Source organism: Harpia harpyja, chromosome 16 (assembly GCF_026419915.1).
Source record: "Harpia harpyja isolate bHarHar1 chromosome 16, bHarHar1 primary haplotype, whole genome shotgun sequence".
In the NCBI taxonomy this organism is placed as follows: Eukaryota; Metazoa; Chordata; class Aves; order Accipitriformes; family Accipitridae; genus Harpia; species Harpia harpyja.
Window position 1 is genome coordinate 19,538,813 of NC_068955.1, and position 26,900 is coordinate 19,565,712.

The 26,900-nt window shown below is 34.0% G+C and overlaps 1 protein-coding gene across 2 annotated transcripts in view; it reads right to left on the reverse strand.

Annotated features, from left to right (window-relative positions):
* Positions 1-10,274: 10,274 nt before the first annotated feature.
* The window catches only part of PDE3B (phosphodiesterase 3B), a 95,659-nt gene continuing 79,033 nt past the window's right edge, over positions 10,275-26,900 (reverse strand). Inside the window, exons 6-16 of one of the 2 annotated variants that reach the window (XM_052810598.1) lie at positions 25,915-26,125; positions 25,289-25,362; positions 24,663-24,766; positions 23,750-23,884; positions 21,511-21,622; positions 20,609-20,722; positions 17,778-17,977; positions 15,751-15,954; positions 15,182-15,343; positions 13,522-13,771; positions 10,275-13,183 (exon numbers count right to left, since the gene is read on the reverse strand). In XM_052810598.1, coding sequence (XP_052666558.1) covers positions 12,957-13,183; positions 13,522-13,771; positions 15,182-15,343; positions 15,751-15,954; positions 17,778-17,977; positions 20,609-20,722; positions 21,511-21,622; positions 23,750-23,884; positions 24,663-24,766; positions 25,289-25,362; positions 25,915-26,125 — 1,793 coding nt within the window. In that variant the 3' untranslated portion in view covers positions 10,275-12,956. Of the gene's footprint in view, positions 13,184-13,521; positions 13,772-14,838; positions 14,895-15,181; positions 15,344-15,750; positions 15,955-17,777; positions 17,978-20,608; positions 20,723-21,510; positions 21,623-23,749; positions 23,885-24,662; positions 24,767-25,288; positions 25,363-25,914; positions 26,126-26,900 lie in introns of those variants that run through there. The other variant, XM_052810599.1, reaches the window with a different exon arrangement.

Sequence of the window (26,900 nt, forward strand, 5' to 3'; positions counted from 1 at the left end):
TAGCCTGTTGACTTAATATGCAGCTGGTCTGGATTAAATTCCTTACTCCAAGTAAGTCAGACCCACATGTCCCACAGAGAGCATCTCAAACACATGTTCTGGTGCTCTGAAGAGTGTGGGCAAGCTACTCCTCTTGCTGAATAACTACCTTTCTGCAGAGAAGATTTAAGATTCAAAAAGGAGAGGAAGGAGGTAAGCCTTATTGCTGTGCATTGGGCACAGCATGAAAGCCGTGAATAAACCACTCCTAAGATACTGGCAAACTGGGGCTTAGGAGTCAAGACTGAGGCTTTTCTGGATACCTGCATAAGTAGATGTTGGGCGCTTGTGAAATGCTTAAGTAAAAATTGTGGAATCTACTGAATTTAGGTGCCTTCAGTATGAAGTAATACCGAACAGAAGAGTTCAGTGCTACAGTTCTGGACTCATGGTAGTTCTTCCTATATCCCACTCTGTGCTCTTAGATCAGACAGCCACAATCTTGTTAGTATCTATGCTTGCTTTCTGGGTTGCAAAAGCTCTAGGACATCATTTGGATAAAACATGATTGAAATAATCCTAATTGAAGTGAGGGGAGGATTAAAAAAGTCAAGAAACAGTTCTTGTGGGGCCTACACTCAGAATGCAGCTGGCCAGTGATTATTCCCTTTTACTGAGGTATTTTGAGATCTTAACTCCTGACTAGTCTTTAATCCATTTAATGAGAACCATATTGATTATATGTCATTCTGGTTTCTAAATCAAAACGCCTTATAAGAGCCTCAGAATATCAATCCAAACTTTTACCATTATCTGCCAACTTATGGTCTCATTTAAGCAATCAAATACATTTGACAAACTGTCTTTTCTATAAATCTGTATCGGTATTAGTTATATTTACATGTTTTACTCTGTATCAACTTTTTAATTATTTTCCCTCTGACTTAAAGTTATCCTAATGATTCAATTTAACAATTTGAAATACTGACATAATAATTTTTTTCCAGTCCTCTGGAATTTCTGCATTGTATCAAGATTGATTAGTAATGAACATCAGCAGCCAGCCAGATGTTCAGAATTTCCCGGTGAAAGTTTTCTACAGCTGAAATACCTAGCATAGCTGCCTGCTATTTAACATTGTTTTGGGGTTAAAGGTTGATATATTAACCAGTAGATCTTTTTCTGGTTGTAGAATTTAAGGATGAAAAAAGACATTAAAAGTAATGTGTCAAAGTAAGATTGTTCCCATTTGCAGGGCTTTTTCCTATCTGGCTTTAAATGTCCTAATGTTTTGGATTAAAACAATGTGTCCAGATACCAATGGAAAGATTTCTTTAAGTTGTAACCTCTCTATTTCTGTATATTAATGCCATTTATTGCACTCTTGGTTTCACCATTTTCCTAAGTTTTATTCCCTCCAGTATTTATAGTCTTCTCATTTTTGTCTTTTGCAGAGTTAGCTCTTTGAATTCATGATGATAGTTTTGAACTGGAAGAACTGTTTCCACATACAGGTGTATCACAACCACAAGAAGAAACTTTGATGTACCTGCTCTGTAACTTTACTGCCATTCCCAAAGGCAGTGAATGACTTGGTGTAAATGTAGCTAAAAACGCATACTCAGCTTGACTTTGCTGCTCTCAATCCCTGTACAGTTTTGAATCATTCTTTTTTCTACTTTGTTCAGGAAAAAATCCACTTCAGCTTTTTTCCCTTCCCGTGAGATTATTGCAATGTTCTTTGCACTGTTTTTCAGTCTTCTTCAGTATTTGTAAATGCAGACTAGATTCACCAGTCTTAAGGAATAAGAATTTTAGGATTAAGACCTGATTTTATATTCTTTACTTAATTATTTTAATTTCTTCTTGAGCAATAACTAGTTGTCTTTTCTGAGTATTATCACAGAAATTCTGCTAATTGGAGGAGAATATAGCCAACTCACCATTGTACTAGTTTACTATATCCCATTCAAAGGACTCCAAGCCAACTACAGTGTAATACCAGTAGGAAGATTATGAGCTGTTGTATGTTTCTCTTAGATCTATTTTCTCCATCTTGGCTCTGGTTTTGTATACTTGCCTTAAACCAGAAACTCTAGAAGTGGTTCTGTGTCTTTGCTCTTTCATGCCATTTCTGTACCATGAGAATGGGTGCTTTCTGGCCTATTTCTCAGACACAGTCTATTCCTATATCTATTCCTAGGCTTAAGTCCAGGCCCAGGGCAATGCATCTTGCTATCCAGCAGGAGATTCCCTTCTTAACACTGATGCATCAGTGCTGCAGTCAGTACCACCATAGTATCTTAAATCTTCCTTTTTAAAACGCTATCCTTAAGTTTTTGGGTTAACCTCGGCTGTGCCAGCATCCCTAGAAACTGAAAAGGGAACACTTATAAGCATGTCATATATGACACTGAAACAAAATCTTACTCTTTGGCACTTAATTTCCTGAACTTCCACCAGTTCCTGTGATATTGGTGAACATCATAAGCTTAGTGTGAACCTAATAAATGCAGGAAGGTTCATTAATTTATGTCTTCAGAAATTAACTATACAAAGTGAGATTTCATAAAAGGTCAAGAAACACTACTGCTTCTCTGAAAGTAAATAGTTTGAATTTATTGTGATATATTCTTTATATGTATCCAGAATATGTTGTGAGAGAAAGACCTAGAGAATCATAATAATGCTTTTTTTGTTAGCTTGCCAGTATGTACTAGAAATAGTTCAGCTAACTTAAACTATATACCAGGATGTAGCTACATCTTTTTTCGGTGAACAGTCTCTCATGTCTTAGATCTCAATTTCTCTAAATAAGAGAATGATAAAATAGAAACGGGAAAAGGAGAATATTATAGCTGGTGTTTATAATATAGCATGTGTTTTAATGTTACGTACACACTGTCAAGTGTGTAATAACTGTCCAGAGTATTGGTCATATCATCTGGAAAATGAGAGAAAGTTAAATAAAGAGAAAAATTACAAATAGGGAAGAAAAGAGTAGATTGAAAGCAAAAAGACAATGTATTCTAATTTTTGCAGTTACTTACAAATCATTATGAAGCATGACTGGTTTATCTGGAAAAATAATTACAGTTCTTTTGACGACATTTCTGGATTGAATTGGCAGAATTTTTCAGACTAATTATCAGAAATCATTGTATCTGTAGCAGCTAAAGTGCTATTTTAGACTGGAATTTACAAAGAGACTGCCTCTTTCATCCTTAAACTAAGTGTATCATAGAACTGTGGTAATTTTTAATTCTGTACAGAATTAAGCATGAAGATGCTTAAGGTGAGCTCATTTCTTTGCAGATCACGTTCAACAAGGATTGTTGAAGCAAATGGTCTAGGTACGATATCAGATCAGCTCCTAGTAGCGTCCAAGGTGAGATACTGGGGTTAGCTTTAGAGATGTACAGGCTCTTGCAGAACTGCACAGATTAGACTGCAAGGGAAGAGAAGCCTAATTGGTACCTGATATATAATGGCCATCATACTAATGCAGTTTCTCTGCTTATTAACCCAACCTACCCTTAACAACCATTCTGCATGCCTGTGGACTCATTCCCCTTTCTTCTTCCTAATGGCATGAATATTTGCTGAATCCTAATACTGCTGAACAGATGTGCACATCTTCCTTTCCTCCACACCAAGTTTTCTTGCAAAGGAAACTTCAATGTACTCCAAGTAGGAGAATAATTCTGCATCCACAATGTAGGCACTGCTGATAACTAGTATTACAGTACTGCACAGGATGATCTGACGTGCACTGACTTTATGCTACGGGAATTTAGCATAGTCTCTATTCAGTGGTATTCATCATCTCTCTCCAAATGTTCCTTGCCTGTAACTAGATTTGACCAGAGCTTGAGGTGAAGTTATGGATCTTTCTGCATTTGTTCTTGTGATCCCTCCTTAAGCATCATCATCATCATGCAGGTAAGTTTCCAAGACAAGATCACTCTATTTTCTATTAATGTTGCAGAAGTTATAAAATTGTAATTCTGAAAAGAGTTCAGTTGATTTACATTCATTTCATACACTCACACTACAATCTATTCATTTCACAGAGTATGTTTTTGACCTCCTGTGGGCCAGATCCAATATCAATAGAAGGAAGGTCTTTCCTTCTGGACTCTGGCCTTTTTGGATGTGTCCAAATATAAATTCAGATGTCTATGAGCCAATGACACAGAAAACAGGCATAGGATGAGGGAAATCTATATTGAAAAGCTGTAATTCTGAAAGAGCTTGGGATTCAAGGTGGGTTGTTAGTTAAACATGAACTTGAACTGTGCAGCCAAAAGATCTTGTGTTGACAGAATATTGAGTGAGGATAGAATCACAGAATTGTAGAATCATTTACGTTGGAAAAGACCTTTAAGATCATTGAGTCCGACTGTTAACAGATACAGAAGCTATATATGTATTTGGTGCTGGCACAAGCATTCCTTGAATACTGTGTCCTGTTCTGTTGTCTATTACTGAAGGGGCATTTAAAAAAATTGGTACTGTTCCTATAAAGCTGTAAAAAGGACTAAGAATATGTTTATGCTATATATTCTGGATTGCTGCAAGGTACTTCTACTGATTTGTGAGCTGACAAAATAGTATGTGATCATATCAGGGCAGCACCATGCCCAAGCTAATACGCTTCCATTTCAGAATGATTTATTATTTCAGACTTGGTGACACACTGGCACTGTTAGAAAGTTTTTGGATAAGTTGGAGGTTCAAGCAAGTCTCCAGCATATATACCACAGAAATATACTATAGAACATACTGGCTAGTGACACATTCAAGACAATTCATTCACTTGGTTTAACAAACACATGATTAAGTGACTTGATTACAGTCTACAGCTATCTAAACAGAGAACAAAAAGTTGATAAAAGATCCCTTCAGTAAGTAGACAAGAATATAAATAGAAGTCAAGGTGAAATATCTTTAAACTAGGAACCAGGTGAATACTTTGAACAACTTAAGATGAAGAATCAGTTCTGTAACTAGCAGTGAGGATAGTTATTTGTGGATTGTTACAGAAATTTTAAAATTAGTTATCAGACCTTTCTTCTGTGCTCTGGTTCTAATTTGCACTGTCTTCAGCATGAGAAGTAAACTACATAAGTTTATAGTAGTCCCTTCTGTCGCAGTCATCAGCTTATAAAATTTACTGTTCTCTCTGAACTCCAAAGCTTTGCTGGCTATTCAACCATTAAAGCAGCCTGATCTCACATAGCAAGCAGGTCTTTTCTTCATAGAGTATGTTGTTCTGCCTAATTGTGATTCAGGCTGTCCGAATAGTGAAAATAAACTATTAATCTGCATTTTTTTTTTGGCCTGAATTGAGCCTAATGGTTTGTACAAGCGCTAGCAAGTAAATCAGGTAGATTATGTTGTCATAAGATAGCACATTCACCTGAAAACTAGCAAGTTTGGAGAGAACACAATAAAAGATAGTCAAATCACTTTGAAAAATGGGTGAAAATAAGATTATGTAAATTTTGCAACAATGCATTGAATGGGAAAAATATAAGGATTATGGATAAACGGGAAGAAAAAAGTCATAATGGTGAAGATGCCAGATCCGAATTTATCTTTAGGTGAGATAGATGGAATGATGAAAACACAAGATAACACAGCCAAGTACAGTGGACTATTCAATAAAAGTTTGAAAGGTAAACTCTCAGTATAAATTGGTCTGTTAAGGTACAGACATGCATTTTCATAGCAGTATCTAGCTGAGGTGGGTTTTTTGGCATTGGGCCTCATAATTCAAACCCTTTGTCCAATCAAGATCAAATTAAACTTCTGTTCTGGAAATATTATGCCTTATTCTGTCCTTTCATACAATACAATTTGAGGATCAGCAGATTCTTCCATTTCTAGATTATCCCTTTAGATATTTTGAAGGCTGTCAACTATCTCAATGTTGATGTGATTAGAATTAGGCAGAACCCATACTCAGAGTGCTCATTTCTTAGGAACACTGCCAGACTTCAGGAGACATTACGTTTGTTACATTCTTCTGAATAAGTAACATTCCAAATAGATTAAATCCATTAAAATAATGGAGCATATCAGGAATGTGCAATCTAATCCAATAGCTTACTATTACCGCAGCAGATGGCTGCTTGCCTAAAATTCTCCATGTGATATATACCAGCCTGTAGTAATATACCAGAAAACAGAATAAACTTACTATTTATTCCCTTGCTGTTTTCAAGTGCTGACTTCCTTTTCTACGCTTGTACTAAAAGTCTTAAAAGAAATATTTTTAATTTGTATAAACTGTGACTTACCAGAAGCATGAAAAAAATATTACATATAAAAAAAAAATCAGCTTTTTACATTATAGTTAATTTGTTAGGATGGTTAACCCCATCAGTTCCACCATTAGAATCTAGACAACAGGGTCCACGCTGTATGCCCCATGGGCACCCTTATACCCTCACTAAAATGAGGGAATAAAGGATGGCTCCATTGTTGTTCAGGTCCTTCACTAATATAGGTAATCCAGGTAGGATTTCATACCAATAAGGAATGAAAGTTAGGTAATAGAATCACTATGGATAAAACATCTTAAAGAATTCCAGTTATTCTCAGGTAATTAAGTTTCCTTTCTCCACACACATCCCTGTTTAAGTAGTCCAAACTAACTTTAGACTTTTTTTTTTTTTTTTTTTTTTGGCCTACTGCGTTTCTATTTATTCATAAGCTGACAACTAGACACAAACTTAACTCTGGCTGAGCCTCAACCTTGTCTGTTTTTTCAAAAGGATTCTAGCTCTCTCCCTCACCAAATAAAAAGACTATTTCTGGTGGGAGATGCACTACCAGTTAAATACTCAGTAAGTAAGTGAAAAACTTTTAATATTCACTGAAATAGATATTCAGCTGACACATCTAATTCCTGTTGTTTGAATGTTATTATTTAACTATTTTCTATCATTGTGCACATTTTCTTATTGGTATTTAAAGTGATCCATATCAGATCTCATCTCTAGTCCTAGTATTTAAAACATAGGTCCAGAAAGGACCTCAGTAAGTTATGCAGATCACTCATCTGACCCAGTAATATGTTTTTCTGAAAGCCATTTTTCAGACCTTTTTTTTTTTCTCAAAGGCCTCCTTAATAGTCCAAGACAATCTATTTCAGTGAGTCACAGCCCTCTCAATCCTTAGACAATTAGCCATGTTGAGCCTGAATCTTCCTTCTTGCAATCTAAAGCTGTTACTTCTTGTCCTAAACACTATGAACACTAAAAGCATTATTCTGATTACTTTGCTCTTTGAAGCAGCCTTATTAAGTATTCAAAACCTTAGAATATCTCACTTGTCTCATTTTCTCTAGACTCAGAAAAATCTCTTGAATCAATTTTATCTTTCTCCTTCTCTTTAGGCCATGTCTTCCATATTTCTGGTCAGACTCACTGGTCTGTACTGGAATTCTGCGATCTGTCTAATGGACAGATATTTTTCCTGGGGTGTGACATCTGAAATCAGAAACAATATTTTGGTAATACCTTATTTATGATGAATAGAACAAAATTATTACAAACCCATTCTCGAAGATAAATAGGAGGGCTTCTTCATTCACTTCTTTGAGAGAAAGCTTAGTTAATATGAGTCAGATAAATTGGCAATACTGCAGAGATTAATAAATTCTAGTAGGATGAATGTCATGAGAAAAGAAAGAAGGACATACTAAGTCCATTTGAATGACCGCATATAGGAACGAGTTTTCACATCTAACTGGCACAGGTGATGAAGTCTGCAATCTGCTCCCCATGTGCAATAACTAATGTCAAGCTTACCCTTTGGATTTTTGATATAACACATTTTAAGCTAAGCATTAGTCTTTGTTTTATATGCAAGTAAAATGAAAAGACTTTCATCTTATTCAAGGTGCAAAGGGTTCTGCTGATCTGGAGAGATGAGTCAGAAGTGACTCATCACCTGTTTTTTGGCAAGATATTTAGAACATGGACAAATCACAAGGTGAATGGTAGGAATCATTTGAAACACTATGCTCTCTCACTGTTATTTAAAGGCTCTATTGGTTTAATGTTACACTTTTCTATTTTTCTGAAACCTCACAGATAAACCAGAAAGCAGAAGGTTTCTCCTCTGCATAAGATTTTTATTCTCTTTACTTGGATTTCATAGATGGTAACATTCTGCCAGCTAATACAGCCTGCGTAGTAGAACCTATCATAGATACTAGTTGCTGTCACCTGTGATCTCCTGAAGTACAGAAGTCAAAAGATGACTCACGGTGTACAGATCCCCAGAGAAACCTTCCGGTCAAACATTTTGGATTGTGTTGTGCCCTTTTTAAAGGGTGTCTGTAGTGTCACACAGAATCAAATAAGCGTCACTCACTTAATACATTAAGCATCCATTATTCAGTATCCTGACCGTATCACAACAGCAGTATTTAAAGTCAGCCAATTTCTGGACAGATGTTTCAATCTCAGTACCAAAAGAAAGCAGTTTCTTCTTTACCAGAACCACTTTCTATAGCTTAATGCTATTATTAACAAAACAAGCAATTGCTAGTTACTCTACTTTTTTTTTTTTTTAGAGTATTGCAGATAACAGAAATGAGACTAACCAGAAGTAGTATTTCAAGTCTAAGCCAGAAATGTTTTAGAGAAATGAGAGTAACAAATGGACAAAACAACCATGGAGACAGATTGCTCAGTTAAGAGTTATATATCTATTAGCTGGATTCATAAGGATGTGGGGGATGTACACCATGACAAGAGGGTCACTGCCAACTAGAAACTCAAGTGCACTGGAATGTTTATCCTAGAGCAGCTTAGTCCATGACCTTTCTTTCCTCTGAAATACAAGACATTATTCTTTCTCATTTAGCAGAGAACAAAAGTACTAATTGCTTATGGCCCTATTATATTAACATCAGATAGGGACCAGTTAACAGTTACGTCCTTTTGCCAGCTTCATCTCTGAGAATCTGCAGTATGATTCTTATAGCAGGTTAAAAGCTTACTTCAGAAGATATCGAAAGGAAAATTCTTCATTGCAAAAATGAAAGCAATTCATTACCTCATTTGCTTTAACACAGACATGAAGCAGCTCATTGTCCAGAAACACAATTCTGAGAAAAGCTGGAGGAAAAAAAGGCAAAATAAAACACTGCCTTGATCATACTTTTTGTACCTCATTTAATCAACTTTGTGTATTTATTTTCTCTTATCTAATCTTTATAAGCCGCAGAAAAATCCATTTTCTTAAACTTGCATCACAATTTATGAAGGTTGTATCATTAGTAGTAGTATATTTTAATTTTCATTTCAATTTTCATTTCATTTCTAACAATCCAAATATTCTGACTTACCAAAGATATCCTGTTTCCATATTCTTTTGAAGACAATGAACTGGCGTGAAACAACACACAGTGTCTCTTCTGAATAAGAACATATCTTTTATGTGTGTGGGTATGCCCTCCTTATGTCTCCTTTCTAATTCTCATCGCCTAAGCTAATTCCATTCTTTTACTCCAAAACATGTCTCTCAGACTGGGATTCCTGATCTCACACTCACCAGCATATGAGACGCTTCCAGTTCTGCACCTCTCACACCTTCTCAAATGTTTTTTGGACAAAAGGGAAAGTACTGCCCTGTGAATGTTAGTGCCACACACCGGATTACCTCAAATTCTGTGTATACTTTTAGAGGAACAAGAAGCCCAGCCTCAACTATGCCTGCCCAGGAGGAAGCACCAAAGCTATAAGTGAGCTCTTGAATTTTGCTAACTCCTTTTGTTGATTCACCTGCCACTGGTTGTAGTTAAAATTGAATGCAAGAAGTACAGAGAAGAAATGATTCTATGTACAGAGCAAATCAGGTCTTGGGCAAACTTTGTTAATTTGGACTTACCTCAAGTAATGTTACACTAGTCCTTTCATTTTGAATATTAGACACACCGTCTAGCTTTGTCATGGAGGAAGAACTCATGGGAAGAGGATCCAAGTAGTTCATTTTGATTAGTTTAGCACCACCATAACATCCAGAGGTCTGCAGAGGCATGGAGGGAATTGGGTCCTTCCAGAAAACTTTGTAATCTAGTTCTGTACGCACAGGAGCAAGTAATCCAACATACATTGTAAAAGAAGGCAATGAGGACATGGGAGGCTCTTGATAGGAAAGGGGCTGAAGACTTTACTTAAACCTGAGAATATTATCCATAAAAGGTATATCTACTGGTAGCAGCATTAATTCAATGTAAGCTAATTTGGCCTACTTGAAAAAAAAAAAAAAAGTGGTGAGTTTTGCTTTAGAAAGTATTTTAATTGTGTTCTTTGTGTGCTTTTCTGTGCTCCTTAGCATCCCTTGGTAGCTGTGAATAGAAGTGTGATCACAGATTTAAATTGGTTGTAATTTCTCAGTGGGTTGTTAAGAGCACAAGAGTGATATGCCTTATATGGAGATATATTACTGTTGACAACAGCTCAATCAACATTCAAATGACCCTCCCTTACCATTTGAAAGATTAAGACATCTTCAGTTACAGTTACATCCACTTCTGCAAACATGCCCTGAATGAACCTTTGATGACATTTGTACATTCTTTTCCCCTTGCTCTTAGAGTAACAATTAGTCACATATTATGTATACATAAATAACAGACATTTTAAAGGGGATTTTAAATACATTCATAATTAAACATATCTTTGAAACAAGCTATTGTAACTTGAAAATATCTAGTTGGAAATACATATTAGCATTATAGTTTATTAAACACTGAGGTTTGATACTTACTTCTGAATTTTAAAATTGCTTCAGTATTTCTAAAGAGTTTAAGGGAAACCTGAGATTTGAAGTTGCTGGCAAAGTTGTCACCAGATATAAATGCTGCCAATGCTTTAGTAAAAGATAAAGTATTATTTTTACCTTCTTATTCTTTTTTTATATTAGTTTTTAATAATACTTTTTTAACAGGCAACTAAATGGAAAACTGTCATGTAAAATAATATAACTGACTTTAGACAAGCTCATTTGCATCTTTTTTCAGTCAAAGCAAAATGAAACTAAACAGTATTAAAGTGATTTTTTTATATACAAACACATAAATGCTGAGAATACAGCATACTGAAACGAGCATAATTTCTGTAGTCTTCAAATTATGTTAGGAAAATATATGAACAACAAATGTAAAATACAAGTGAATGATCAATAAGTGCCAGCTTCAATAGTGCAACATTTTATTAATGACAGAAATATCTGGTTTTAACACTGCTTGTGTTACAAAAAAATGCAGTGATAGTAATAATGGCAGCAAAGGGGGATTTGGCACTGAATATATAAAATAGCAAAAGGACATTTCAGTGGTCTTCTAAATGGATCAACAAAAAGCTTATTAGTGGAAAATAAAAAAAATTCCTTTCAGTTATTTAAACTGGCCAATCAAAGAGCAGAATAAATATTTGTTTGTGTAAAATAGTGCAATACAATTTACACAAGGTTATCTTAGGAATGTTACCTTTTTTTTCCAAGTCAACTGATGTAAATGTAAACACAAATATGCTAAGATACATTTAGCAACTTGCACATGTGTGCATTTGTTTTTATTCAATTCAACTGCCCAGCATATAAATGTTTAGTAGTAAAAGGTGCACTTTTAAATCTAGCTTTATTTGTGGCTTGCTTACATACTTGTAGCCTAATTTATGCCTTTTTTTCTTTTTTTTTTTTTTTAAATTAGACCTACAATGGTAGTGTTCCTAAAAATACATTTGTGTGGAATGTCTAAGTTTCTTATTTAAAAACTCAACAATCTAAAATGGAATATAGTACAGTGATGTTTATCTTGCTATTAGGCTTTACACAAAGTTTTCACATTCTGCTTTCCATATATATATTTCAGGATGTACATCAAACTTGAAGGCAATATAAGCTATGTTTGTGATGGCAGAAAAAAGACGTGTGGCACATAAAAATACACCAGCCATTTTGAAACAGTAGTTTATGTCTATTTAAAAAAAAAAAATCTTTAATTCTCCTAAAGTTTTACATACAAAGAATAAATGAAATACGATCATATTTTCTTAAAATTTAATACTGGAAATTGGTGCAAGATAAAAATCTATGATGTGGTTGACTTGTTTTTAAACAGGAACCTGAGTAAGGGCAGGAAATATAGCATTATGACTAAAAGAATAAAATCCATTAATAATTTAAGTAGCTGAACATGTTTTTAATGTTCTACCACAAAACAGCAAGGCAACAGATGATAATGGCCCTGTATTCAATGAATTATCATGAACACCCACTGCAAACCTGAATATTTTCTGCAAAAATAAAACATCAGATTATGCACAATAATAAAAAAGCATCAGAAATAGATGCACCTGGATTTTTTTCTTTTTTAAACCACAAATATCAGAATTCAGCATTTATGTCACAGTCCTTGAACAGTTGCTCTGAGATGACTACATTAAGCACACTACTGCACTAAGTAGACACCCCACAACAGGCTTGCACTGCAACAGTAACATAGTTTTCATATAGGCACAGACTTTTTCTCATTCATGTTCAAAAACAACATGAAATAAACAACTCAAGACAATATTAGGATCCATCCCACCTTTCCTTGTTAGCATAAAGTTCTTGCCACTTTGGTAACTGAAGTCACTGAATGTTTTTAAAAATTTCAGGTACCTCAAGGAAAATAAGAGTTCCATATTCAGCAAGGCAGCATTATATCAGGATATTTTATACCAACTAAGGCATAAAGAACTTTGCATCAGGGTATACAATACTCAATATTTCAATAAAGTTTCATATTTTGTGTGGCAAAAGTGCATAGGAGTGGGATTCCACTAGAGTAGAAAGAATCCTCTCACAGTATTAAGGCCTTTCAATTTTATGTGAACTGTGTCAGGCTAAAGTCAGCACAGTGGAAAAAAAAATAGGCTATCATCATATTGGACACCACTGAAGTTTTCTTAGCATGTCTTGTCTTCTCCTAGTTGTCGTTCATCTTCTTCATCAGCTTCCTCAATAACCTGAATTTCATCTGCCTGAGGTAAAGATGAGATCTCAGTCAGCAGTTTAGCTCCTTCAGCTTTATTTTTTTCTTCCTCTTCAATCATTTTCTTCCATATTTTGTGATTTTCACTGAGGTGGTGTATTAGCTGGCAAAATACTCGTCTACCTTTTTTTCTTTGAGCTTCTGTAAAATTATAAGCACATTTGATTGTTTGAGATTCAAAGTAATTGTATTTTACACATACAAAACCAATGGCACGTTGTAAGAGATGCAAATTTGAGCAAAAACCATGGATGCTTATTCAGAATATTTAAATACTGACATGGCAAAGGATAACAATGAGTTTGTTTCAAATTGCAAGTCTCCTGGTATTAACAAAAATTTTATTAAAAGAGTAAAATTTATGAAGTAGCATAATCGCAAAATCTACAATATTTGTACTATACAATTTCAACCCTCATTGCTATGTCTGAATCTATTAAATGACAACCATATGCGCCGACTGAAATACAGAAACTTACTTAAAATAAGATCATCTCCCATTTCATCATCATCACTCTCTAATTGTGCTCCATCATCATCTTCAGTACTTTCTGCATCCTCCTCCTCTTCATCAACCCATTGCCCTGGAAGCAACCCAGCTGCATTATAGGAATTACAAAGGGGGCCAACTATGTGAGTGATGAAAGATTCTTGCAGTTTTGCAAGCTGTGGAGAAGAACGATCCATGAAGGGGCTTATAGGTAATCCAAGACTTGCTTCTTCATCACCCTGAAAAAGAAATGAAAAAAAAATTATCAGAACTCACAAAATTAAGTTGAATTTTTTATTTTAAAGATTACTTTTAAGGAACCAAGTAAACATCACATGCATTGTATCTTTTTACTAGAGGCAATAATAGTATAGACTAAGTGAATGAAAATGTAATTAGGCCAATTTAAAATAAAGACACATTATAGCTCAGACTTGCATAGCCCATAATCCTCCCTTCAGCTTTGCTGCAAGATACCCTTGTGCATGGATGCAGACCTAGTTCTACTGGAGCTGCTATTCCTTGGCCTTTACAGGCAGGCCTTTACAGGCTTCAGGGTAGGCAGAGTTTTGACTTCAAATGCTGAGCTGATGAACAGAGAAAATGGGAAAGTAATCAGCTAGAGTAAGGCATCCTGGTAAATGGCTTCCCCCCAAAGTCATAGAAAAATGAAATGAACTATAACATCCAGAATAAAGTGGTTTGGGGTTTTTTCCCATTTTATAAATTGGAGAAGAAAAAATTGAACAGTTGCTCCTACAGAACTCTGAGTTATAATCACTTGTCTCAGCACTTCTGTGGACCTGATAGGTTTACAAAAAAGTTTTTCCTAAAGCAGCAACTTAGAATACTAAGGTCTTACAGTAAGTGTATGCACTTCAGATTATTATTGCTATTGCTTAAATCTCCCAAGTGATTTTGTTGTTTACTTTTATCTTCCTAGCTTGAAAAGTATTTTTCAATCCTTGGTTGTTGCCTCATAAATAGTTAACTCCTCAGAAGGCTGACTACAGAAAAATAACAGAGTAGAAATGTAGAATATATTTGGGGGTCTTACAGAAGTTGTAAATGTAAACATAGGCCACAAATTTTCAAGCTTTTTTCCAGTTAATCTTGATAGGATTATTTATCAAAGTTCCACTGTAAAAATCTTATTTCCATTTTAATACTGTTAGTTACTACTGTGTATTTTTAATATTTAATTTTGAAAGTTTTGAAATATCTTCTGTCTTTGCACTAAGAGTTAGCTGAATATACATTTCCAGTCTTGTGGATTCTATACATATTCTTTGACCTGGAAACATACCAGTGAACTTAACTTCCCAAAGTGGAAGAAGTTATTTTGGTTTAATCAGCTTCATCCTATGAAAAAAAAACCAAAAGAAAATAAACTAATATCTGAAAAATGGACAACATTGGCAGGGAGCTTGTTTTCAAGCTTCTAACACAACTGATAAAAAGTAAGAGATTATGTTAGTATCCTACCTATAAAAATAAATTTTCAGTATTCAGAAAGAGAAGATGGAAATACCTTACTTGAAGATTTAACACAAGGAATAATGTTTAATTTAGTTATACATTTGCTAATGCAAAGAACTGATCATCTGCCTGTCATTAAAAAAAGAGTAAATTACACTTTCTATACCCACCTGTTCATAAAATTCATTAACAATGCCTTCTGTCCATTTCAGATGCAGCTCTCTAACTTTTGCTGGGCCATTAATATCTGCCAGTTTGATGCATATTTGACAGGCCAGTAGGCGATCATTTTCATTGCTCCATTCTATACCATGACTGTTGATATCATTGACCTGGATTGAGCATGTACATTTTTAAAAATTAAGTTAAAACTCATCAATGGGGTTGGGTTTTTTCAGGCTTTGCACAACAGACACTTGCATTAATTTTTCTAGATCTTTTTTTGTTTTATATAGTAAAAAAAAGTCATTTACTATCTCTCAGAAGATGGATATGTGAGATATGATCGTGTTCTCCTGTGGGTCCCTGAGTAACATTCTGCTAGGCTTATTAGGCAATCTACAAAACAATCTACAATTGGTTTGTACAAAGGAAACACTCTATTTGCTTTTTTTTGTAACCTAAATTTAAATAACATAAAACTTTAGATGCAAGTTATTAATACTAACAACTACTGAGTAGCAACACTAACATCAGTATATCATGACAAGCTCAGTGCAGAAACTAAAATGTAACAAACCTTGGCATTAAATTCTGCAAGGAAATCAAAATGCTTCTTGAGATCTGTGGCAAGGATTGCTTCAATCACTAAGAAACGAAAACGCTTGAATTCTACATGATCAAGATTTGATAAAAAGTTGTATTCAGGTTGTGATAAGAAAAGATTCCAGGCAGAAGCAGCGTGGTGATTTTCTAAGACCGATCTGTCATTGTAGAGAACGGCCTACAAAAAAAAAAAAAAAAAAGAAAGAAAAAAACAGAGAGAGAGAATCATAAATGTCAGAGCAAAGATTTAAAATTATAATTAAATATTCTGAAGCTTAAGGGCTAGTCAGAAACAAGACTTAATTTAAAAAAAAACAAAAAACAAAAAAACCAAAAAACCCCAACCATTGGAAATGATGCTTTGCCTTCTAGTTTTGAAGGTTAAAGTGAAACAAAAATGGCATATGAGAAAAAAAAACCCAAACAATTAGCAAAGTTTTTTCTTTCCTTGAAAGTCCTTAATGATGTCTTACTGACATCTACATTCACACTGTAGGCACACATACACAAACCACTTAAAATGTAGACTTCAGATCCTTGGCAAGTATGTGTGGAGCGCACACACTGACATAAAAAACCCAACCAAACAAACCAAACCACACCCCAGATCTAAGTATATGCTTTTAATTCCTCTTAATTCCAGTATTGTTTAAAAAAAAACACAAAAAGAACTCCAAAGCATATAAGAACTGTGGTTAACGCAAAATGGTGTGGACTATCACTAGTTTTCAGTGTGCTACGTTTAATGCTGATGAATACATTTTAACTGCAAATGAGTTAATTAAAATATTAAAACAGTAGTAGATTTTACTCACAACTTCCGTGTTTATACAAAACATCCTAGAAAATAATTGAATATAGATTAAATAGGACCTGAAAAAATTATTTGGAAAACTGCAAAAATAATCTTTATGTTTTGAGGAAAGGAAAAGATCATTAACAAAATGAACATGTGTATTTTTGAAAATTGGCAATGAATGTCTGTGTTGTTTGTTTTTATTCTTCCTTGTATACTGCTTTCAGCAGAAATACATAACTGCCTACATCCTAAACTTTTTTTGCAACAAGGAATTGTTGAAAACTGACTGGAAAGTTCACTTTTAAAGTATCCATCTCCTGACAAGTTGTATTGGTTTCTGACTTACTATTATTATTGTTGTTGTTGATGTTGTTGTTATTACTTAAGTTTCTTGTCTCTAACTTATTAAGAGCGATCCAAATAGCCATCATAAATATTCTTCCCCAGATAATATTCCACTCTTCAGATAAAACTATTTCACCGTGCAGTTTAGGCATCTTTTCTTCCGTGCTTTTCCTTCCAATTCTTCCCTGCCCCACCTTTTTTTTTTTTTCCTATCTGCTATTTTGTTTAGCTTTACTCTCCTTTACCTATTTTGTCTTAGCCTTTTAGACCCTGAAGAGCACAGCATCTCCTTTCTTTCTACTCTGTTCTAACAGCAAAGTTGAATATGGGAGATAAAAGCAAGGATGCCTTACCAATTTCTTCTTATTTTACTCATACTCCCTTAAAGGTAATGGCTATTTACCATACAGGATTAATTAGAAATACAAAGACTAGGCAATGCAGTTAATTGGACTAGTAGAGAAACATGTCTGTTTATGGTAATTGCTGATACCACTATGATTTCAGAGGTCTCCCAAAATGTAAGATATCCATGAATTAGCTGCTTAGACAGCCCTAGGGCCAGCTCTCCATGAAATAATCTTTTACTCTTACCTGCATTGATTTATGTTATTATTTTCAATTTTGTAAATTGAAAATTATTTTTACACACATACACAACCAATACATACAAAACACATAGGAATTTATCAGAAAGAAAAAAAGTATTACACAAGTTAAGTATAAATTAATTTCCCTGTTTCTTAAATTGGGCAAATGATCCTAAACTGGCTACAGTAGGGATATAGAAGAGAAAATTTTTCATTATTCTGATTTCAGATACAGACAAATAATTTTCTGGCTAAAGAATTTCTTACCTGAGGTGCATTTGTAGCCACTAGAAAAGCATTTGTACGACCAGGATGATCATAATCGTGCATGGCAGCTGCTACGTATAAAGCCATCAATTCCAAAGCAGGAATGTTTGATGCCAGACAACCATAACTGTCATCAGCAATAGAACAACTTTTTGAAGAAATATAGCTGACTCTAACAGGGGCAATACCACTGGCTTCATCTAAGAAAATTGAAAATACAAACATAAAATATTTTTTCAGAACATTATTTCATTCATATTTTTAATACATTTTAAGTGACTCAGCCATATACTATTGTGAAAATAATCTTAATATAATTATCCTTGTAATTGTGGAGCTGAATAATTGGCAAAGAAAGACTTATACTTTTTTAAAAAGTCATACTATTGTTTATAGATAAACCAGCAATTTTGAAGAAAAGTTGAAATGCCAGTAAGTCGTAAATTAATCATGGCCACACAGGTTGTCCAGAAGGGTACATGTAGTCTTACAAATACATAAAAAGTTTCAGCTGTTTCATGACATTACACAGGGAGGGCACAATCCTACAGGACATTGTGGAGCCTGCAAGAAGTGTGCCAAAACTGGAAAGCTGAATGTTCCTGTTCTAAAACCAATCCTTTACCTAGTACTACATGCAGATATACCTCAGGATCCATTTTTTCAGACAAGATTTCCCATTATAATGCTGAGGGGTAACTATCATTCACACAAATAAAGGAGACTTTCAGAAGAACTTTGAACAGTCATAATCAAGAAAAAGAAGTATTTTTAATTCAGCACAGTCAGAGCTCACTCTTGCCATGCAATTTTAGAAAAAGAAATGTAGCCTTTACACTTTTGGCAATATGTATGGGGCAGATATCCACACTTGCTGCCCTCATCAGAAGAGGGGAGGAAGGAATAAAAGATTTGCTTTGGTCCTTGAAACTGTATGGTGCCTTAGAAGACATAAAACAGAGGAAGTCACCTCTTTGCAGCTACAGTTCACTTGTGCTGCAGAAGGCTGTTCAGAGGAATGTTTCAGCAAGCACAGAAGGCAATCTAGGGGAACAAGGGACACTGGCCATCTAGTCTATGTCTCTTGATTGCAGTAGAGTTGCCATTTAGATTAGAAAGCAACCATAACAATCTAAGCTTTTAATTATTAAAATGCATTTTTAGGTATTTGTTCCATGGGAGGGAATGAAGAGAAGGAGAAAAACTAGCAAAAATGTACATCTCGGAGTCCAAACTACAGATCTTGGAAAATCCACATGGATACCGATGGTTACACATTACTGTTAAGGCCTCTGTCACTTCTTATGCCTTCCCCTTACTGTCATGCTGCTAAAGACCTCCTGCTGTTATGCAGACCTGGAATTTCATTCCCTTCTTAAAATGACAGTACTAAAAGAGCATTCTACACTTTCTCTCCAACCTCAATAAGGCCAAGAAAGGATCAATCAGCATCTCCCTTAGTAATTCTATACTTGGCCCATTTCTTGGACTTGCAGACCTATAGGAAAAGCTCAGGGGACAGTGGAAACTACTGCAAAAGGAACTAAACCATTAAGTTAGAGATACTTGCATGATAAGGAGATTCACAGTTTTATTCTCCTCTTTCCCCTGGTCAAAGTCACTACTTTAAAAAAAAAAAAAAAAAAGCAATAGTACTTATTTCATCATTGCACAATAAAAAGGGGCTCTTTTGCCCTAATAGAATAAGCGAGGATTAAAAATCCTAGTAACTTTTATACTGGAAGAGTTCCAAAGCAATAAAACTAAAATTTCTTATTTTAATTTTACTTTTTTTGTAAAGGGAAACAAAAGGATTTTTATCATTTTTCTTTCCTCCAGTCAAGTCTCCAGTCCCAACCCTTTTAACACTTAGAGAAAGAAAATGCAATAGGGTATAATCAGTGGATGTGGACAAACTTGGTAAAAGAGAAAGGTGCCAGCAGAGGTGCTAATTAGTAAGGAAGAAATAACATGTACTGTATGATGTGAACTGTACAGAACAAATTGCTTCTTAAAATTACAGCCCTTTAAAAGCCACAGCTCGCATCTTGTCTTATTTTACTGCACGTCTAAGACAGAGTTCTTAGAGAGTGCTTGATTTCCCCATTTTATTTTTCTTAAATACATCTATTTCAGTATAAAGGTTTATATTTAGAAAAATTATACTTTACTTACAGCATATATTTTAGTAAAAACTACAAATTTAAAAGTTAATTCCATTAAGTCGCAGACAACACAAAAACAAGCTTCATTAGAACTAATGTCATACAAAATTTGAATTTGAAGTCTTTATTTCTCTTTCAGGGATGCTCTTATGCAGTTATTGTTAGGGTAGTCACTTCAATGCCTGAATGTCTGCATGTGATATCTAATACAAAATCCTGAAATACTAATTTTTACACTAAAACTATTAAGGAGAACTTCAATTAAGTTAAATACTTTGACTTTGCTTTTTTTGTTGTTGTTCTATTTAATTTCCCAATAAAGTTAAGAAGTATTAGTCTAATGTATTTCAAATGCTAAAAATACATTGACTGTAGCAGTATACAGAGGTTTCATTCAGCATAGAAAATTTATGAAGTGAACCTGTATTCTTGGCTAACAAACTAAACACTATTCATCTAATAATTTTTCTAAAAATCTACTGCATATTTCTTAATGGCGTGTACTAACATTGTGGTATTCCTACTGGCTTATATTAAAATACAAAAAAATATTTGAGTGATAAGAATAATTAGATATTTTCTTCCAAAGTAATTTGTTTTACCTAATATAGTTTCATCAAAACTTTCTTACAGCAAAAGTAAAAAATAACCTGTGTGAATACATACCCATATCATTTTCCATTATGTGCTCATTATGAATTTGCTGAAATCCAGGAATGGGCCGTGTTGTCAGATACCATACTGCATGAAGAACATCTGTGGCATGTATACGATTGTGATCTGAAAATTATCAAAATATAATAAAAAATATTATCTGAAATATAATCAAAAGGAACAAATAGAAAGAAAAAAGAAATGTAACGTACCACATTTACTGTAAGGGAGATTTTGAGTAAATATAAAGGAAAAATTGAATTTAAATTGTTAGCAGAGGCTATATCACTGAACATTTTTAAGAAACAAGTTACATAAACATCAAACATCCTCTAAGCATACTTCATCCTAGCTGAGAGTCAGGAAGGGATTAAATAGCCTTTTAAATCAGCAATGGTGAGCCACTAGCCTTGCTTCCAATCTGATACCTACAAGCACCTGGGTTGGTTCAAACACTTGTGACACAGGGTAGGTGAGAGGGAGGGTGGGGACAACACAGACAGGGGTCATTTTTTTGTTTTCTTTTGTTTTCCAATAAATTTGTCTGCCCTAAACAGCAAGATGAATAATTACTGTCAAAATTCTGTAGTTTCTTATTATTCTATTACAGGCCTAAACCAAATTTTTGTTAAATCAGCAAATATTCTCCCATTGACTTCAGTATGTTTGATTCAATTACTCATTCAAATTCTTTAAGATTATATTCAACCTACATATTAACAAATTCAGTTTTGGAGTCCACCAATTTTTTGCTGCAATTCATTAGATCAGTTCTAAATTCTGACAAATGTATTAATTAAAAATATACTAAGTTCAGACATTGTCTACCTCTGTATTAAACATTAAACTAATACACACACTAAAGGAGATATACTAATACAAAAGAAAAACTTATGTAATTGGATAGTACTTACAGGGAATATCTCGGTAGCCATTTTCTAGTGCACAGAAGTAATTAATGAATTCTTGAGTTGGGATTTTGAAAATTTCAAACAAACCAGTGTCTTGAAACAAGGTATAAGTTACCTAAATACATATTAAAATGAATTTTAGTATACCTAAGCATATTCTTTTTCAACTTTAAAAATATTCCTGTTTTTAAAATTTTGTTTGCTGATGGAGATGGAAGTTACTGAAATTCCATTAAAGATTATCTGAAAGCTATGGTCAGAGAGATATGTTTAATGATTTTTTTTTAGCACAAAAATGTGAATTTTTATCATCCTCTAAAATACAGAATAATAAAAGCTTTTATTTCTTTACTGATAAATTCTATGCACAACTGATTATTTTTAATAATATTCTCCAAAATTTTCATAAAGTTAAAGAACTCATGCTTTATTCCATTAATGACCTAAAAAGAAGAAATCTATATTCTTACTTGTTATTCAAAATTTCAAATTACTTAACTATAGTAGCAGAGCCATTAATATAAAAAAAAATACTATTTTTGAGACTTTGGCAAAGACATCCTATTTCTTTTATTCATTATGACTTATCTTGGCTATTTTTAACAAAGCTAGCTGATAAATGAAAAAATATTTCAAAAATGTACTCAGAACACCCACACATGTATATACTGTGCAAATATATTACGTTTTACAAGTAGAGCTTAGTGACTACAAAGACCTAATACACCCAAGACTGAAAATATTAAGAAAGCTTTTGAAAACAAGTCACTGCTACTCATTTTTGTCACTTCTTTCCCAGACACTCGCGAGAAAGAATACATTCTGAAATGTGGGAGATGGTCAAAGGAATATGAGAGCAAAATGAGGGGACATCCCTCCTTCTACCTACCCCAACCATTCCCCTTACACATACCCAATCTGAGTACCCTACAACTTATGATGGTGAAATACAGTTTTTAATTGACTCTTAAGTATGTATCAGATGCTTACAGCACAACAGACAAAATGACTGGGGTGGGAGAAGGACGAGTAGTACACATACATACAATATCAGGAAGAACTGATACAGAAATTCTGGTAGACTTAAGTATAAACCTGCACACTTAAGTACTTACAAGTTTGAACTATCCCCTAGATTGCACACAAATGAACTGCAAGCTAATGTGAATCACAGAGTACTAGTATACTACAGTAAAAACACCACTCAGAAGTGGATTATGGCATTCCAGTCTGTACCTTAACAGTTGTCGCTAACAACTGAGGTGACAAAAGACCTGAAAACATTTGATCAAACAAGACTAATTGAAGATTTAAAACCATACCCAGAGTATTGTGTATTATGAAAGAAAAGGCAGTGTGTAATGACAAAAATGAAATTATCCCCATTGTTTTTTCCTGTCTTCAGTATAGGTGCAGGCCTATGGTTCCAACTGCACCTGAGTACTTCTAACCTGTTTCCTTCCCTCCAGCTGATTGTTCCTGACACTACTCGTGAACAAGAGTAACATGCATTCTACTCCAGGGTAGGAAACTAAGGTACTGGCAATAAAAATATTTTGAGGTCAGATCAGAAGCAAATCCAGCTCATACTATAGCTCCATGATTGCTAAATCCAGTATAAAGAAAGAAACAGAAGCTTCCAGATGACATTGATGAATGGGAGAGGCTGGGGAAGAGCAAACAGGATCATACTTTTGCACCTGCCAGTAGATTGGCTTCAGCACAACATAAAACTGCACAAAAGAGCTTAGTAATAAGTCAGAAAGAGATAAAAGGGATACTACATGCAGAAAGCAGCATGGAAAAAAAATCCCATTGTTTGTAGGATCAAGAGGCAAAAGACTGCCTAAAAGATCACTTCTCTTCCCCCACAGGTGTAGCTCTGGCAGAAATATTTTACTGAAATAAAGAAAAAAGAAATGGTTGACAAACAAGGTAGTTAATTCTGAAAGCAGGAGACAATTTTTCATAGGAAATGACATATTACTATGAAACCTAGTAAGTGTGAATCTAACCTATTTTTACATTGAGAGTAAAATTGATAAAATTTGGAGCAAGTTGTCTATAGATCGATCACTTTTTATGGTTTACAATGAAATGGAGTACATGAGAAATGATATTTCTACTTTTCAAGTTAGCATTCATAAATATGTTGACTGCAAAACTTCTTCACAGTTTAAATAAAATATATAAAGCACAACAGCTTTACACACCCTCCCTCATATAATAAAAGACAACAAACCTGGCTAAGGATCCTTCCAGACTGATCTCCCATTTCTTGTACAAGGTCAAAAATTTGGAAATTCCAATTGTTCATCTTCTCCATTAGTGAATCATGGTCTAATAACATTGTTACTAATGTAGGACTCTGCTCTACCTGTATGAGAGTAAGATACTTTATCATCTCTAAAATAACAATGAAAACTAATTTGTCAGTTGTACTGGCAAAAGAAGCCAAGAAAATGATAACTCATTATTGAACTTATTGAATGGTGATGTAACTATGGCTATGAGATAATCATAAATCAATAGTACAAATAGCACAGTTAAGGGCTTGACTTTTCATATTTTGGGGCAGCAGATTCCAGGGCTTTCTGAGATGGTGCTAAATTTTCATTCTTATTTCTTTTTAAACAAGATGAGTTAATAAAACAACGCAAAAATATGCATAGGCTAACAAAATATTTACTGACCTTTAACAGTTCATTAATTAAACAAGCTTTAAAAAAATTGATGTATAAACCCAAAATGTTAGTAAAGCTTAAACCATTTGTCTCCCTGCACTTCCAATACATTGCACTGTATGAACATTCATTTGTAAGTCTCACTGAAACTGCCACATCTTTCATTAACTTCCAAGAGAAAATACTAGTCAAACTGTTGGAGCATACTATCAACATTAAAACTACACAAATTAATTTTGGTCAACAAAAAAATTAATACAATCACCATCTTTCTTGTCATTTGCTAGTGAAATTTATGCAAGTTGGAAATACACAATTGTTAAATGAAAATTTGAATTCCACTGATGCAACATTTCCCTTCAGAAATTACAATTCTCAGCAATGCAGACCTCTTCACAGCATGTTAGAAATGATAAAGAAATACTGTATTGATAAAAGTTATTGCAAGTTTTTTTTCAATTACATGCTTACAAGCAGATTATTTTGTGTTTGATTGATCATTTCCTTCCTTTCATCTTTTTTCTTCTCTGTATGGTGGAAAGATTCTTTTGAAACACTAGCACTTCCAATTTCACCTTAAAGAAAATACATACATAAATACCATATCAATAATTTATTTGTAAATTACTGCTGTCTAATAATTCTCAAACTGATCATACAGATTCTTCACAGAAATATAAGTAACAGCTTGTTTCTAAACCATTTTTATTTAAGAATTTAACAACAAAAAGGTTGTAAAGGACAAAATTTATTAGACAAACCTATTTCAAGATTGAGAAAAGCTAGAAGCATAACTTTTTACTTGCAAGAATTGGTTCAGTGATTAGTTTAGCTGAGATGGCAGAGAACTTGTTTGATATATGGAGTACAGAACTATAAAGCTATCAGTGGAAGCCTATTATAAAATCCTTACTCTGAGGCAGGCAATATTTTAGTTTATCTTGATTATCCTAAGTCACAAGCTAAAATAAAATATATACATATGAGTTACTTAAAGTATAGGAAAAATTTCATGTAAAAATATAAAAATTTTAATTTAATTGGCTTTAAAAAAAAAGGATGTTTATATCAAATATTAATCTATTTTGAAATCCCACCTGATTTTCTGTCTTTATATTCTGCAAATTCTGGTTCTGGTGTTGGAACAGGCTTGAGTATCTGATGTCCACAGCTTACAGAATACATGAAAAATATTTACAACATTAAGTAATTTTCTTCTTTTGCTACTGCTGTGTTGTACTGAAAAATATCTGCAAATTACTTTTCTTAAAAAGGCATGCTTTTGAAGGTTCCTCCACCAAGGACCTTAGTATTTTCTCCTAAATTTGGCACACAGAGATTTAGACCGTACTTAGAAAATAATCAACCACCATCTCCCCTGGACTCACCTCTATGAATTAATAAAGTAGAGCTAATTATTTAGAAACTATTCAGAAGTACAGAATTCAATTCCAAGGTAGGAAGTCCTCCTTTTCTAAAAATCTGTAAAATATCATTACCCTACAATAACTGCTGCTTTCAAGGATGAGCCATTTCAGATCAATGGCATACATACAGCATTCTTTAGTCTCTCCTGGATAATATAGTTACAGATTATTATGAGATCCTATGCCTTTTTTCAATACTAGTAGATGTACAGGTCTTGTTGTATTTTTTCATTTTAATTATATTCTTTTCAACGCATATTCAACGCATACTAAAAACGTAATAGAGTTTACAGTACCTGCTACACATATAACCTACAGATGTTTTAACTTGCTGCTGAAAATCTGGAGAACTAAATGTGTATCCTGGAGGCTTATGTATATTAATGCTTGGTTTTGTAAGAAAATCAGCAGTATCAGGAAATTCTACAGGTGACCAGCTGCTGAAAGCCCCACTGGAGACAGATCCATGACTAGGTGAACCCACGGGACTCAGGCCAGGAGAAGCACCTTCCAAAACAAACATTAGATGGGGTTCAGATTACAATAAAAACATTATTGTTTAGAAAGACTGAAATTAAACTACAAGAACCTTTATAAATTGTAAAGAATGTGCAAGTTTTCAAAACACGGTGTAGAGTTCACATTGTTAAACACATATAAAGTAGCTAGATCTATTCCAGGTTTTGAGATCTACAACTCTGCAGCAGTCTAGGCTACACATCTGAATGGGCAAACTATGTAATGTGTTATAACATCTGGCTTTCGAAGGTTTGGTTTGGTTTTTAGCTTTGGCAAAATTTAAACAGTAGCTGAAACTTTTCATATTCCTTTCTGATTCAGGATTGCTTTTTAAATTTTCCAGAAAAAAAATCATCAAAACCAATTCAGCATTGGTAACTGACCTAGATAAAAATGTTTTACCTCATTGTTTTGCAATAAAGAAAAAATATGCTTGAGACATTTTTAAAGACAAAGTAAAAAACCAAAATGTTGTAATCATTTTTTTGAAGTGAGGGATTGAAGTGGGCAAATACTGGCCTTTTTTGACAGTGATGTACCTTTTTTTAATTGGCATGATAATCTATCTAAATCTGCCTAATAAGCCATTGGGGTGGGGGGGGGATCTAAAGTGTGCTCATGGGTAATTAGAGATAAAAAACAAACAGACAACAAAACTCGATCTTCCTTAGGTCCATGAAGTTCCCCATTCCTGTTCCAACAGTAAGCTAGGGTTTACTTCAGGTTTCTGTCTGTGAAATCTAGGAAAGCAAGCTGGGAAATC